The 14,908-nt window shown below is 38.9% G+C and overlaps 1 protein-coding gene across 8 annotated transcripts in view; it reads left to right on the plus strand.

Moving 5' to 3' along the window:
* CCDC158 (coiled-coil domain containing 158) overlaps positions 1 to 14,908 on the plus strand; it is a 106,896-nt gene that overhangs the window by 36,308 nt on the left and 55,680 nt on the right. For all 8 annotated transcript variants that reach the window (XR_008660767.2, XM_055297261.2, XM_055297260.2 and 5 more), the window contains 3 exons: positions 894 to 1,004; positions 4,529 to 4,643; positions 13,073 to 13,192. Coding sequence is in view for 7 of the 8 variants with exons in the window: in XM_055297261.2 (XP_055153236.2) it covers positions 894 to 1,004; positions 4,529 to 4,643; positions 13,073 to 13,192 (346 nt within the window). In the remaining variant the exon portion in view is untranslated. The remainder of the gene's footprint in view (positions 1 to 893; positions 1,005 to 4,528; positions 4,644 to 13,072; positions 13,193 to 14,908) is intronic.

The following is a 14,908-nucleotide window of genomic DNA, read 5'->3' on the forward strand; positions in this document are numbered from 1 at the left end:
CCACAGTTTTACAGTGTTTCAGCCACAATTCCAAAATCTAAACAGCCTGAAACACATAAGTGTTTTTATAGGTTTATAGGAAATGCATGTTAAAATTTTGTTTTCCTGACCCTGGTTATAAAATGGTAAGGAAGATGTTATTTGAGACGATTACGATAGGAGTATTGCTATAGGAGAGAGAGAGAGATTAAGCTCAGCTCCCAGTACAAGGCCAAATGGGGATTTATAGCCAGGGGGCATGGTGAGGGGGTCTGTGGATGGAAAATTACTGAGAAAAGGCATCAAGAGTAGGGGGATTCTTGCTAAACGCAGGCCAAGGGCTTAGATATCAAAGGCAGGGGATGAAGAACTTGAGCAGATGTCGAGGGTGGGAGGACTAAACTGACTTGGCAAGATTCTTGCTAGGTCTGGGCTAGGCAGGCCAAAGGTTGAGGCATAGTTGAAAAGAGGCCTCAGAAGAGCCTGACTAAAATTTGGTGAAGGAGAGAGTTTTTGTCACTCATTTGTTGGAAAAACCTGACCAGAGCTAATGTAAACCTTCCCATAGTCTATGATTTAGTGTGAATACTTATAAATTGTTGCATTCATAATATGTTTAGTTAATGGGACACTTCCCTAGATCTCACTGGGGGTGTCATATAATATATAGTACTTGCAATTTATTACCATTGTAAAATAAAAAAAATTCTGAATTCCAAAACTAGCTGACTCCCAAAAGATTTGGATAAAAGATTTTGGACTTTTTGTAGACACTTGTTATTAAAAGAGTAGCATATACAAAAGCAAAGCAAAATACTAAATTTGAGAGTATTGAAAATCATTAATTTTTAAAATAATTCATAGTCAGGAAAATCTTCTGTATCAAATAACAATCACCACTTTTTTTTTTATAGGATTGAGCAGTTAATAAGTGAACGTGAAGTTGAAATAACAGCACTTACTGAGAAAACTAGCAGTGCTCGAAGCCAAGCCAATAGTATCCAGAGTCAAATGGAAATCATTCAGTATGTGGTTTGAAACTGTTAGTCATTCATCTTCATTTTAAAGATACTATTTTCATTAACTTTCTGTTCTATAATCTTTTAGAATTTACTTAGTAAGATTTCATAAGAAAGTGAAACTTTTTTCTAACATTTAAATGAACAGGAAATATTACGTAACATAGGTAATATTATCTGACCATATAAGAAGTATTTTTGCAAGTACTTGGGGCTCCTGGGATTGGCTGTTTTACGTATTTGTATTAGTCCATTCTTACACTGCTATAAAGAACTACCCGAGACTGGGTAATTTATGAAGAAAAGAGGTTTAATTGACTCATAGTTCCACAGGCTTAACAGGAGTCATGAGTGGGAGGCCTCAGGAAACTTACAATTATGATGGAAAGCAAAGGGAAGCCAGCACATCATACCATGGCAAAGCAAGAGAGAGAGAGAATGGGGATGTGCCACACTTTTAAACCATCAGATCTCGTGAGAACTCACTCACTATCATGGGAAAAGCATGGGGGAAATCTGTCCCCATGATCCAGTTACCTCCCACCAGGCCCCTCCCCTGACACATGGTGATTACAATTCAGATTTGTAATCTCCCAAATATCATGTCCTTCTCACATTTTAAAATACAATTATTGGCTGGGCATGGTGGCTCACACCTGTATTCCCAGCACTTTGGGAGGCTGAGGCAGGCAGATCATGAGGTCAGGACATCGAGACCATCCTGGCTAACACGGTGAAACCCTGTCTCCACTAAAAATACAAAAAATTAGCTGGGCGTGGTGGTGGGTGCCTGTAGTCCCAGCTACTCAGGAGGCTGAGGCAGGAGAATGGTGTTAACCCAGGAGGCAGACTTGCAGTGAGCCGAGATAGCGCCACTGCACTGCAACCTGGGTGACAGAGCAAGACTCCATCTCAAAAAAAAAAAAAAAAAAAAAAATACAATTATCCCTTCTCAACAGTCCCCCAGTCTTAACTCATTTAAGCATTAACTCAGAAATCCAGTCCAAAGTCTCATCTGAGACAAAGTAAGTCCCTTCTACCTATGAGCCTGTAAAATAAAAAACAAGTTTGTTATTTCCAAGATAAAATTGGGTTACAGGCATTGGGTAAATGCTCCTATTCCAAATGGGAAAAATAGGCCAAAACAAAGGGGCTACAAGCCCCATGCAAGTCCAAAATCCAGCTGGGCAGTCATTAAATCTTAATGCTCTAAAATAATCTCCTTTGACTCTATGTCTCACATCCAGGGCACACTGATGCAAGGTGGAGCTCCCAAGGCCTTGGGCAGCTCTGCCCCTGTTGCTCTGCATTGTACAGTCTCCGTGGCTGCTTTCACAGGCTACACTGAGTGCCTGTAGCTTTTCCACGTGCACAGTGCAAGCTGCCTGTAGATCTACCATTCTGGGGTCTGGAGGGTAGTGGCCCTCTTCTCACAGCTCCACTAAGCAGTGCCCAAGTGGGGACTCTGTGTGGGGGTTCCAACCCCACATTTCCCCTCCACATTACCCTCGTAGAGGTTTTCCATGAGGGCTCTACTCCTGCAGCAGATGTCTGCCTGGACATCCAGGCATTTCCATACATGCTATGAAATCTAGGCAGAGGTTTCCAAACCTCAACTCTTGCTTTCTGTGCACCTGCAGGCTCAACACCATGTGGAAGCTGCTTAGTCTTGGGGCTTGCACCCTCTGAAGCAACAGCCTGAGCTGTACCTTGGCCCATCTTAGCCATGGCTGGAGCTGGAGCAGCTGGGACACAGGGTGCCATGTACTGAGGATGCACAGAGTGGTAGAGAGGGCCCTGGCTCACAAAACCATTTTTTCCTCCCAGGTCACCAGGCCAGTGATGGAAGGGGCTGCCTAAAGATCTCTGACATGCCCCAGAGACATTTTCCCCATTGTCTTGCACCTCTTCTTTACTTATGCAAATTTCTGCAGCTGGCAGCTTGAATTTCTCCCCAGGAAATGGGTTTTTCTTTTCCACCACATGGTCAGGCTGCAAATTTTCCAAACTTTTACACTGTGCTTCCCTTTTAAACACAAGTTCCAATTTCAGACCATCTCTTTGTGAATACATATGACTGTATGCTTTCAGAAACAGTCAAGTGACATCTTGAATGCTTTGCTGCTTAGAAATTTCTTCTGCCAGACACCCTGAATCATCTCTGTCAAGATCAAAGTTTCACAGATCTTTAGGGCAGGGGCAAAATGCTACCAGTCTCTTTGCTAAAGCATAGTGAGAGTGATCTTTACTCCAGTTCCCAAGAAGTTCCTCATCTCCATCTGAGACCACCTCAGCCTGGACTCTTTGTCCATATCACTATCAGCATTTTGGTCACAACCATTCAACAAGTCTCTAGGAAGTTCCAGACGTTCCTTCATCTTTCTGTCTTCTTCTGATCCCTCCAAACTGTTCCAACCTCTGCCTGTTACCTAGTTCCAAATTCACTTTCACATTTTCAGGTATCGTTATAGCAGTGCCCCACTCTCCTGGTACCAGTTTTCTGTATTAATCCATTCTTACACTACTATAAAGAACTACCCAAGACTGGGTAATTTATGAAGAAAAGAAGCTTAGTTGACTCACAGTTCCACAGGCTTAACAGGAATCATGACTAGGAGGCCTCAGGAAACCCTCAATCATGGGGAAAGCAAGCACATCTTACCATGGTGGAGCAGGAAAGGGGGGAAGTGCCTTAATTTTAAACCATCAGATGTTGTGAGAACTCACTCACTATCATGAGAACAACATGGGAGAAGTCTGCCCCCATGATCCAATCACCTCCCACCAGGTCCCTCCCCTGACATGTGGGGATTACAATTTGACATGAGATTTGTGTGGGGACACAGAGCCAAAGCATATCTCTGTGTGTGTGTGTGTGTGTGTGTGTGTGTGTGTGTGTAATATATATGAATATATATAAATACAATGTATGCATATGCATATAAATAATTTTATTTGAGTTGTATGTTAAAACTTTTTATATGTCATGCCTGTAATCCTAGCACTTTGGGAGGCCGAGGCAGGCGGATCATGAGGTCAGGAGATTGAGACCATCTGGCTAACATGGTGAAACCCCGTTTCTACTAAAAGTACAAAAAATGAGCCAGGCGTGGTGGCAGGCGCCTGTAGTCCCAGCTACTTGGGAGGCTGAGGCAGGAGAATGGCCTGAACCTGGGAGGCGGAGCTTGCAGTGAGCCGAGATTGCGCCACTGTACTCCAGCCTGGGCTGCAGAGCAAGACTCCATATCAAAAAAAAACCAAAAAACTTTTTATATGGACATTTTCTATCATATACAAAAGCAGAGAGAAAATAGTGTAATGCACTCCCGTACAGCTGTCACCCAGCTTCAGCAGTTTACAATATATTTGAGCTGAAGCTTTTGAGAGTCAGTTTTGGAAAATAAAAGACTATTGGCTTAATAATGCCATATAAAATAACTAGTTGTAGTGTCAAAAAGCTAGAATACTCAGGTGTTACTCTTATTCTTAGTTTGCTATTTGCATTTATTCCCCTTCTAAACTCTTCTTAGAGAGCAAGCAAGAAACCAAAACTCTATGTATATGCGTCAGCTCAGCGATCTGGAATCTACTGTTTCTCAGCTACATTCTGAATTAAGGGAAGCCAAAAGGATGTATGAAGACAAGGTGAGTTTAGGTTTTGCTGTTCCGCTTCTAGAGACTATAATATCCAGAATCAATATTATATTATTAATAGTTTATTTGAAAATAAGGAATCAAAGTAATTTCAAATTAAAAGCAGTTTATAAGCTGGAGTAAGAGCATGCTAAATTATATTTTAAACTATTTATAAACTATTTTTATTTAAATTGTATACTCTGATTCATTCTTAGCAAAACATTTTTTGCATAGTTCAAGTAAGTTTCTAAAAAACACATTAAAAAATAAGACTATCTTAATTATTTTTACTTAGCTAACCTTTAGCAAATACTTCCATACCAACCATATCCCCCTGCTACTCAATATTTTTGGGGCCTACCTCCTCTCTTACTTCAACTCCTAACTCTTAATCATTGTAAAGCTACCAAACTGAATTAACTTTAAGATTAATTAAATGAATTAATTACATAAAAATTAATTAGAAGGATAAGTCTTCATCTCTCATCATCATGTAATTCATTTTAAAACTACATTAATTAATATTTGATATTCTGTTTTTTTTCTTTCACTTTCCATAGCTAAAGAGAAGCTATTCAGTATCATTGTCATCTGTTTATCCAGAGTTTAGGTTTTTGCTCATTTCAGCCATTTGTAAAACAGTAAGACCCTAAAAAACAAACAAGGAGCTGCCATTAAGAGGAGTGGTGGTCTTCATTCCCTGTGAGAAGGGTGATCACCCAAGGCTGCTTGCCTGGGACAGTCTCGGTTTACACTTGCTAGCCCAGTGTCCTGTTTTATGAATGCTACCTCCCATCTCCATAGTGTCCCTATTTGGAAGTTAAAGTCTATATTTAGTCATCCTACCTATAAGAGACCCTTAGATAGCCATGCAGAAACAATTTACATACGGTTCTGTCACTTGTAGTCAGTTTCTCACACCTTAGCTATTTGGAGCAGTAGGTTAGAAGAAATAGAGTATAAGGAAGCTGCCATACTCCCTTTATAGAATGAAACCAATTCTGTAGGGTAACAGTACATGGAGGAAAGCTCCATATATTGCAGCACGAATTCTTCCAGACATTTGCCCTTTTTTGGGCACCCCTTCATTTTAATTACCTCTATCACTCCAGCTGGCCACAGGAGGGGGCTGTTTCTACTTGGTTCGAGCATGGAAATAAGATACCTCAACCTTTATCAAAGCTAAGATAAGGATGGAATTTAGACGTGACTTTACTAGAGTCTAAGCCATAGAGAGTAACATGAAACTGTATAATCTCAGTTATAGACGTGGGTCCTTTACAGCAGTGTCTTCCAAATATTTTCCATTGCTACTCACAGTAAGAAATATAGTTCATCTTATGATCCAATACACACATGCAACTGAAGCAAGATTCATAAAACAATATTTACTCCTATTACATGTGATGCCAGCTATTTTCTGTTCTCTTCAGATGCTGATTTGAAGCTCACTAAATTGATTTCATAATTTATTGGGGGGTTGCGTTTGAATAACACTGCCTCCTTTTGTAAACCTCTTTGCATAACCCTTAACCTAAATCCTTGTGGCAATGTTCTTTCAACCAGTGTCATCTCTGAGCAACCTTAAGGGACCTTAGACTGCTTAAAGGGTACACTCAACAAACAAAAGGTCGGAGAGGAACATAAGCTTTTCTCTGCCTCTCTGAAGCCTGCTTTTTGTGTTCTAGTTTCTTTTCTCAGGACAAGCTTTTCCCCTGATGATTGATAGCAGGAATGTCCACCCCAGTCTGGGCAGACCAAGCCTATACCAAAAGGTCATGACCACACCCTGCGGACAACAGCAGGAGGGGCTGATTTCAGTGCACCATGGGGTGGGAGGGTGCTTTTTCACTTGGGTCTAGTGGAGGTAGGCACTCTGGCAGAAGTGAGAGCTGACAATCTGACAGTGAGAGAGGAAATAAGAGAGCTGTTGTGTCACAGTCCAATATAATAATGCATATTCATGAATAATCACAAATCATTTTGGAAACATTAAATACTCATTGTCTATTGACAAACTTTTTGAAAAGCCGCAAAGTACTAAATAAATCTCAACTCACCTGTGGTTTCTTACATGATTGGTAACTGCTATAGCTTTCCATTATACTGTTGTTTGGAAAAATTATCCTTTTAGAAGCCTCACGCATTGTTTGCTAATTTGCATTTGGTCCAATTATAGTATCATGCTGATTTGGACATATTGGGAAATTTTTTCACAAATACTGAAATATCCATCTAAAATGCATAAAAAGAATTTCTAAGCTTTTATAAGCATTTAAATCTTTGGCATTGTAGAAGCACGAGATCCAGATGAATGACTGCAAGCTTTTTACATGAATGTTTTGGGGTCATATAGGTACAAACATGATATTAGAATCATTCTCTTATTTTGCTCTAATGTAAATAGTGGCTGAGCAAGAATTTTGACAGTCTTAAATAGTAAATAGCTAACGGAAATAAGGAGGGCATATCAGCTTCATTAGTTTTAATAAATCACTGAGATTTATAATACACCACAGTGATCCTAAATAGAGTTGGCACCTAGTTGATGGTTAACTAGACTGTCTTAACAGTAACTCCCTTTGGTTTCGTCAGGGAGCGCTGAGAGATTACACTGCCATGTAAATACAGCTAAGTACACTCTGGCATAAAGTGACATTAATTACATGGTGTAGCTGAGCAAGGAAAATCAAACAAGTTAATAACAAGGATTTCACCTGGGATCATAAAAAATTGTATTGTTATAAAATGTTTTTGTTATAATGAATTGAATATAAAATCTAAAAACACAAATTATTCTGCTTAATTTTTCATTTTCATATGACGACATTGCTAACGCCTATTAAAACCTTAAAATCTATTTTTTCTCTGTTGCTTCAGTGCATATTTCAGTTTATACTATTCAAATAACAACAAGGAAAAATATCAAAGGAAATAATACATAAAAGCTGTGATTAAAAGGGAGGTTCATGGCCAGGTGCAGTGGCTTACACCCATAATCCCAGCACTTTGGAAGGCTGAGACAGGAGGATCACTTGAGCCCAGGAGCTTGAGACAAGCCTGGGCAACATAGTGGGACTCTGTCTCTACAAAAATAAAAGCAAAAATAATAAGTTAGCTGGGCATGGTAGCGTGTGCCTGTAGCACTCGCTACTAGAAAGGCTAAGATGGGAGGATAGCTTGAGGCTGGGAGATTGAGGCTGCAGTGAGCCATGATCACACCACTCACTTTAGCCTGGGCAACAGAGTATGACCCTGTCTCAAAAAAAAAAAAAAGTGAGGTTTGTGTGAAAGGAAACAAATAAAGATGTGTTGATATTAAACATCAACATGTTTTATGAGGGGCAGTATTAGTATTTTCTCCCAAGGTCAGATTTCTTCTTTTTTTTTTTTTTTTTTTGAGATGGAGTCTCACTCTGTCGCCCAGGCTGGAGTGCAGTGGCGCAATCTCGGCTCACTGCAAGCTCTGCCTCCCGGGTTCACGCCATTCTCCTGCCTCAGCCTCTCTGAGTAGCTGGGACTACAGGCGCCCACCACCACGCCCGGCTAATTTTTTTGTATTTTTAGTAGAGACCGGGTTTCACCGCGGTCTCGATCTCCTGACCTCGTGATCCGCCCGCCTCGGCCTCCCAAAGTGCTGGGATTACAAGCGTGAGCCACCGTGCCCAGCCAGATTTCTTCATTTTAAAAAGTGTTTCTATTTTTAAAAATTGATGACATGGCAGGTCTAAACAAAACTTTTCCAACTAGAATGCATAAATTAAGAGAAAACTTGTTTTGGAAGTTGATATTTCTCTTCAGATTAACACAATTATTTTATGCTGGTGAACATAGAAATTGTACTTCAAAAAAATGTGAGATGTAGCTTTTGTAGCTTACAAAAGTGTTTTACTGTAATGCTGTTTTCTATTTTTCTCTTTCCATTTTAGGAGAACCTCCAGAATTCCCCTTTACGAATTTGGACCAGTAGAAGCTGTCACTATTGGCTCTGTAGATTTGGCTTTACTCTTAACTTTCGCTTTTTGACAACAAAAATATCTCATGATGTTGATTCAACGTTTATTTTTACTACTTTGAAAGCAGTTGCGGCTGAATTTTGTATTAAAAAAGTGATGATTTAGTAGCACTGGCTGGAGCTATATACTGTGCAGGAAGATTCTGTGCAAATCTCTGCATAGTTCTGCCAATGCACCGCCATGCTGGCCTGTAGCATCCCTTATTATGCCATAGCTGTGTCTTTTAGAGCACAGAAAAACAGAAAACACCACCACCAACAGACAAACCAAACCTCGTGTGATTTTATATGATTGGCAATATCTCTAAAATCAATGTGAGATTAGAATGAAATCCCAATACTCATTTGTCCAGTGATCCAAACCAAAAAGTGCATTCATAGATGGTGAAAGGGAAAACCGGTGCTACTACATAAAAATAAAAGAAAAAGAAAAAATCTTTAATACATCTCAGATGTCAGTATTTATTCTGGATATTTTATTTTATTTTATTTATTTATTTTATGTTATTTTATTTTATTTTTTGAGACGGAGTCTTGCTCTGTCGCCCAGGCTGGAGTGCAGTGGCACAATCTCGGCTCACTGCAAGCTCCGCCTCCCGAGTTCACGCCGTTCTCCTGCCTCAGCCTCTCCAGGTAGCTGGGACTACAGGCGCCCGCCACCATGCCCGGCTAATTTTTTTTGTATTTTTTAGTAGAGACGGGGTTTCACCATGGTCTCCATCTCCTGACCTCGTGATCCGCCCGCCTCGGCCTCCCAAAGTGCTGGGATTACAAGCGTGAGCCACTGCGCCCGGCTATTCTGGATATTTTAAAAGGCTTTTCTTTATAGTGTTTTTTACAGCTGTTTATATCAACTCAGCTGCTACTTCAATGGTTTTCCCTTTCACTCTCTATTTATCTTTTTGATTAATATAAATGTTTTTACTCTAAAAAGTGAAAGGTAAAAGCAGACCTATAGCAGCTGAGTCAGTACTGACAACTACAAAACAAATGTTCCTGCAGGGGGCTGGAGGAACTTCTTATACTTAATAAACAGATGGAAAGATAAGACTTGGCTCGTTTCTTTTTCTTTCTTTTTTTAATTTGGTCTCATGTCAAGTTTGATGTTATGAAATGATTATCCAGAAGTTTTTTTTTAAGTGAAAGCAGACAAAAGAGAAAATCTTAATTTAAGCTTTTAAAGCATATATACAAATTATTTTCTTTGCTCAAGGATAGAAATGGTTTATGCCAGGCTAGGAGTAGAAAACATTTATTTTAATCGTATGATTAATTCAAATTGGAAATGTTCTTGTTAAATTTATAGCTCAAAAGACAGGTGGAAAATAAATTGTTTCAGCTTTATTAATACTGTTCTCGTGGAAAAAAGTATTAGAATTGAAAGGAACATGAGAGATCATCTAGAATACTCTTTCCAATTACAGATGAAAAAAAATGGAAACACAGAGAAGTTATGTAACAGAAACTAGACAAGAACCTAAAGTGTTTGGCTCTTTGCCTGATCATACTGCTTCTCGGATCGTGTTCATGTACCCATTCCTTGCCAGGCAAACATGATAACTGTGTAACAGTAAAGTTTGTGGTTCTTCCCCTTACTTAGTAAATACCCTGAAGTATTTACTAAGTGTGTACTGATTTAGTCTATCCTGATAATAATAAAAGTGAAGAGATTTTATCAATTGATATTGTTCATTCATTTTTCTTGGAAAGTAACCTGTGTTACAGAGCTTGAATTTTTGTGGGGCTTTTTCATTTCTTTTCCTGTATATGCCCCAAAAGGAGCACAAGAAGTGCTTTTTTGTTTTTTTTAAGAGAGTGTCTAACTCTGTTGCCAAGGCTGGAGTGCAGTGACACAATCATGACTCATTACAGCTTCAAACTCCCAGGCTCAAGCGATCCTCCCAGCTCAGCCTCCTGACTAGCCAAAACTACAGGCATGCACCACCATGCCAGGCTAATTTTATTTTTATTTTTGTAGAGATGGGGTCTCACTATGCTGCCCAGGCTAGTCTCGAACTCCTGGCCTCAAGTGATCCTCCCACCTCAGCCTCCTGGAAAGTACTTCTTTATTAGATTATTAGAGTCTAGGAATACATTTTAGACAGTAATCTAATATTTTATGTGTACTTAATTCTTGTGAAATACTTTTTATACATAGCATGCAGCCAGATACAAAGTCAGTTTAGGAATATAGCCAATATAAATATTAAAGTCTATACTCTGATTTCTGTAGGTAAATGGGAAACTGATAGTCCTATATTAGTACTTTCTTAGTCATATATGTATATGTGGGTATATATATAACTTCTATTATTTATGATTATTATTAAAGAGAGACGTGTATATGTATGTATAGATAATATAATTCAATATGTGTGGAATAAGTGAAGATCTTTAAAAATAAATAATAAATAGTAAAACTAGAAAGTTCTCAAGAAAAAGTCTTAGTCATATGTTCTCTAGTTAAGAAAGTTTTATCATAGTACATCATCCAAACCAGGTTTTATTATTGACAGTAGATTGGAAACCTACTAAATAGACACCTTAAAGGTAAGAAGGAATATGTAGCATTTATGCAGACATGAAAGATTCCCTATTACTAGAAAGTAGATGATAAAATAGTAATGTAGATACCTAGTTAAAGTTAAGATATCACCATATAACTAAGTATCAACATGTTCTCATTGTTTTAATATCTTATTATTTAAGTTATGATATTGTGTGGCTCAGCTAAAATCTAAACCCTTAGTCTCCACAGTCTGAGATCCTAGCCTCTTAGCATACGCTGAACCTAGACATAAAGAACTATAGAGGCCGGGTGCGGTGGCTCACGCCTATAATCCCAGCACTTTGGGAGGCCGAGGCTGGTGGATCACCTGAGGTCAGGAGTTTCAGACCAGCCTGGCCAACATGGCGAAACCCCATCTCTACTAAAAATACAAAAATTATCTGGGCGTGGTGGTGGGCACCTGTAATCCCAGCTACTTGGGAGGCTGAGGCAGAAGAATCATTTGAACCTGGGAGGCGGAGGTTGCAGTGAGCCAAGATGGTGCCATTGCATTCCAGCCTGGGCAACAGGGTGAGATTCCATCTCAAAAAAAAAAAAAAGAACTATAGAAATGCTATGCTATTAACAGTGATGCACTTTATGGCACGTGTCATAGAAATGCATATTCAAACAGATCAAACAGCTGCCTTGTCAGAATAAAATGCACTTTAACATCCTCTAAAATTGGTACTTTTATTCCCATTTTATATTAATAGTTTAACAAAATGAGGGTTAGAATGGTTACATAAATTGTCCAACTGTAAATATAAATACATATAAATTCATCCTTTAAAAAAGTAGTGGCTATAAAATAATGACAATAGCTAATAACTTGCTACCATTCATTCTTTTATATTCAATGCCTTTTATTACCGAACCTTTGATACTCTGAAGCAAAATAGCTCTTCTAAGTATAACACAGTTCATTTATGTAGGCGCTGCAGCATATTATTTATGCCATATCAAGCTTCCTTTTTTTGAAACAGTTTTGTTCTGTCACCCAGGCTGGAGTGCATGGCCACAATCATGGCTCACTGCAGCCTTAACCACCCAGGCTCAAGCAGTCCTCCCACTTCAGCCTCCCAAGTAGCTGGGACCCCAGGTGTGCACCACCATGCCCAGCTAACCTTTAAAAAAATATTTTTTGTAGAGATGGGGTCTCCCTATGTTGCCTAGGTTGGTCTTGAATTCCTGGGCTCAAGGGATCCTCCTGCCTTGGCCTCCCAACGGATTACAGGCATGGGCCACTGTGCCAACCCTCAAGCTTTCTTAAATACCAAATTATAGAACATGTCTTCACAGAAGATAAATCTTGAATAGTATGAAAACAGGAGACAGATGTATTACAGGCAATTCCCAAAGTCAACAGTACTAAGTATTTCATTTTGTCTAATTTCCCTGGCTAAATTCAGCATAGATTTCCTTTAAAAAAAACTTTACAAGACCCATCACAATACACTTTTTTTTTTTTTTGAGATATAGTTTCACTTTTGTCACCCAGGCTGAAGTGCAATGGCACGATCTTGACTCACTGCAACCTCCGCCTCCCGGGTTCAAGCGATTCTCTTGTCTCAGCCTCCCAAGTAGCTGGGATTACAGGTGCCCACCACCACGCCTGGCTAATTTTTGTATTTTTAGTAGAGACGGGGTTTTACCATGTTGGCCAGGCTGGTCTCAAAATCCTGACCTCTGGTGATCCACCCGCCTTGGCCTCCCAAAGTGCTGGGATTACAGGCGTGAGCCAGTGCACCTGGCCTCACAATAAACTTTTATTTTTGTTCTCAAAATAATACCATTTGTTTTCCAAAGTCTATATTTATTTTATATTACCCACTGTCATAATCAGACACTGTTCAATTTGTACTTTCCTTTCAGACAGAAGAGCTGGAAAAGCAGTTAGTCCTTGCCAACTCAGAGCTAACTGAAGCCCGGACAGAGCGTGATCAATTCAGTCAGGAATCTGGAAATTTAGATGATCAACTTCAAAAGCTGTTGGTAAGATTATGTTTTAAAATATGAATAAGACTAATTCTGGGAAGTTTTTCACCAAAATGTATCACAAAACTTGTTTCCTTTATAAAATTACAAATTTACAAAATATTTGTGCATACATGCAATAGATTATTTTAGACACAATTCAAGTTTTGCATATAAAATACGATATTCTATATACTTTTTTCTTAAGCAGAGCTATTACAGTATTAGGTGAAGGAGATCTTGACATAGCCATAGTCTTTCAAGTAGATACTATATTCCCTTAAATTGAAGTAGTGTTACACGTTCATTTTAAGGCCAAATAACGTTCAAAACACATACAAATTGCGAATATAGAAATTTGGAATGGATGGTTAGGTGAAGTTGTTTTAAAAGAAAAGGACAGTATGATTGTGCTCATAACGAAGCAACTCTGTCCTCTGTTAGAGGAACTATAGGATGAGAAATTTAGGAAAGGAAATGTTTGGAATCCCCCTTTGTGGTATTAGTGGTATAACAGAATAAATTTCTCGGCTTGCCAAACTCCATTCCAGGGAATGGTGCTCTTTGCTGGTAAAGCCATCCTTTGCAGGCTGACAAGGGTTTGATGAGCTGAGGTAAGGATAGAACTGAGAGCTGTGTAGAGAAGCTCTTAACCTTGGCATAATTCTTCAGTTCTTTACCTAACATTTGAATGTTTTTCAGTATTCTCCTGTATAATTTGAAAATCTTGGAGACTGAATGTCTGAAAGATCCTCAAACCTAGCCTCCCTTTTCATTCTTACCATCACCACCCCTCGTTCAACCCCTCATTACTCATTGCCTGAAGCATGACAGTCTCCTTTCTGATGTTCCCAACTCTAGTTTTTCTCCTCTGCCGCATACATCTCTCTAAAATACAGCTCCGATGATGTCACTCTTCAACTCAAAATTACTTTCTCTGTAAAGTCAGACACCCTCCCTTTCAATACTGTTCATGATCCATCACCCTGCTAACCTTTCCAATCCTTTCTCTCTACCTGGACCCAGTGCACCAAGCAAACACACAGGCCCCTTTCCTTTCGCTTCTTCCTAATCTCTGCATCTTCAGGTCTAGCTCAAATACTATCCTGAAGCATTTTGATCCCTTTAGTGAGATTCTGTCTGCTATTCCTTATCTTTGGCCCTTTAATGAAAAACCACTTCCAGTTACTTATGTCTGTGTCTTAACTTTCTCTTGGATCTTACATCATTTGAGTGTAGGTATATCTTTGTTTTTACTACTCTGACTAGAGTTTTTGCTCCTATTCAACACTATGTATTTTTTAAGTGACTGAAAAGGGAGGTAATTCTATTCACAGCCCAGATGCTACTCCAATTCCAGTACCAGCCACTCTTCTGCCATTTCTCCTTTACTTATCATTTTTCCTTTATGCTTTTGAGCATTTCTTTATTATAGGAGCATACTTGGTGTGAGGCATGATGTCTTTCTTAGAAAATGCAAGACTTAAAAACAGGATGACTTTTAAAATTTACTGTATTTTCCTTTTCGTTGTATATTATTTGAGGTCTAGTCCCTCGAGATAGACTTGTAATGCTAGAGATTTTAAGCAAAATGTTAACTTATTTTTCTTGGAAATAATTGCTGTTAAGCCGTTAAAAAGGAATCATTTTCCAAAATCAAAGGTGTCTGAAATCACATAAAAACTCCAAATATGATATAAAGACAATATGTTTTATCTTAATTATTTAATAGCA

This window comes from Symphalangus syndactylus, chromosome 10, assembly GCF_028878055.3.
Source record: "Symphalangus syndactylus isolate Jambi chromosome 10, NHGRI_mSymSyn1-v2.1_pri, whole genome shotgun sequence".
In the NCBI taxonomy this organism is placed as follows: Eukaryota; Metazoa; Chordata; class Mammalia; order Primates; family Hylobatidae; genus Symphalangus; species Symphalangus syndactylus.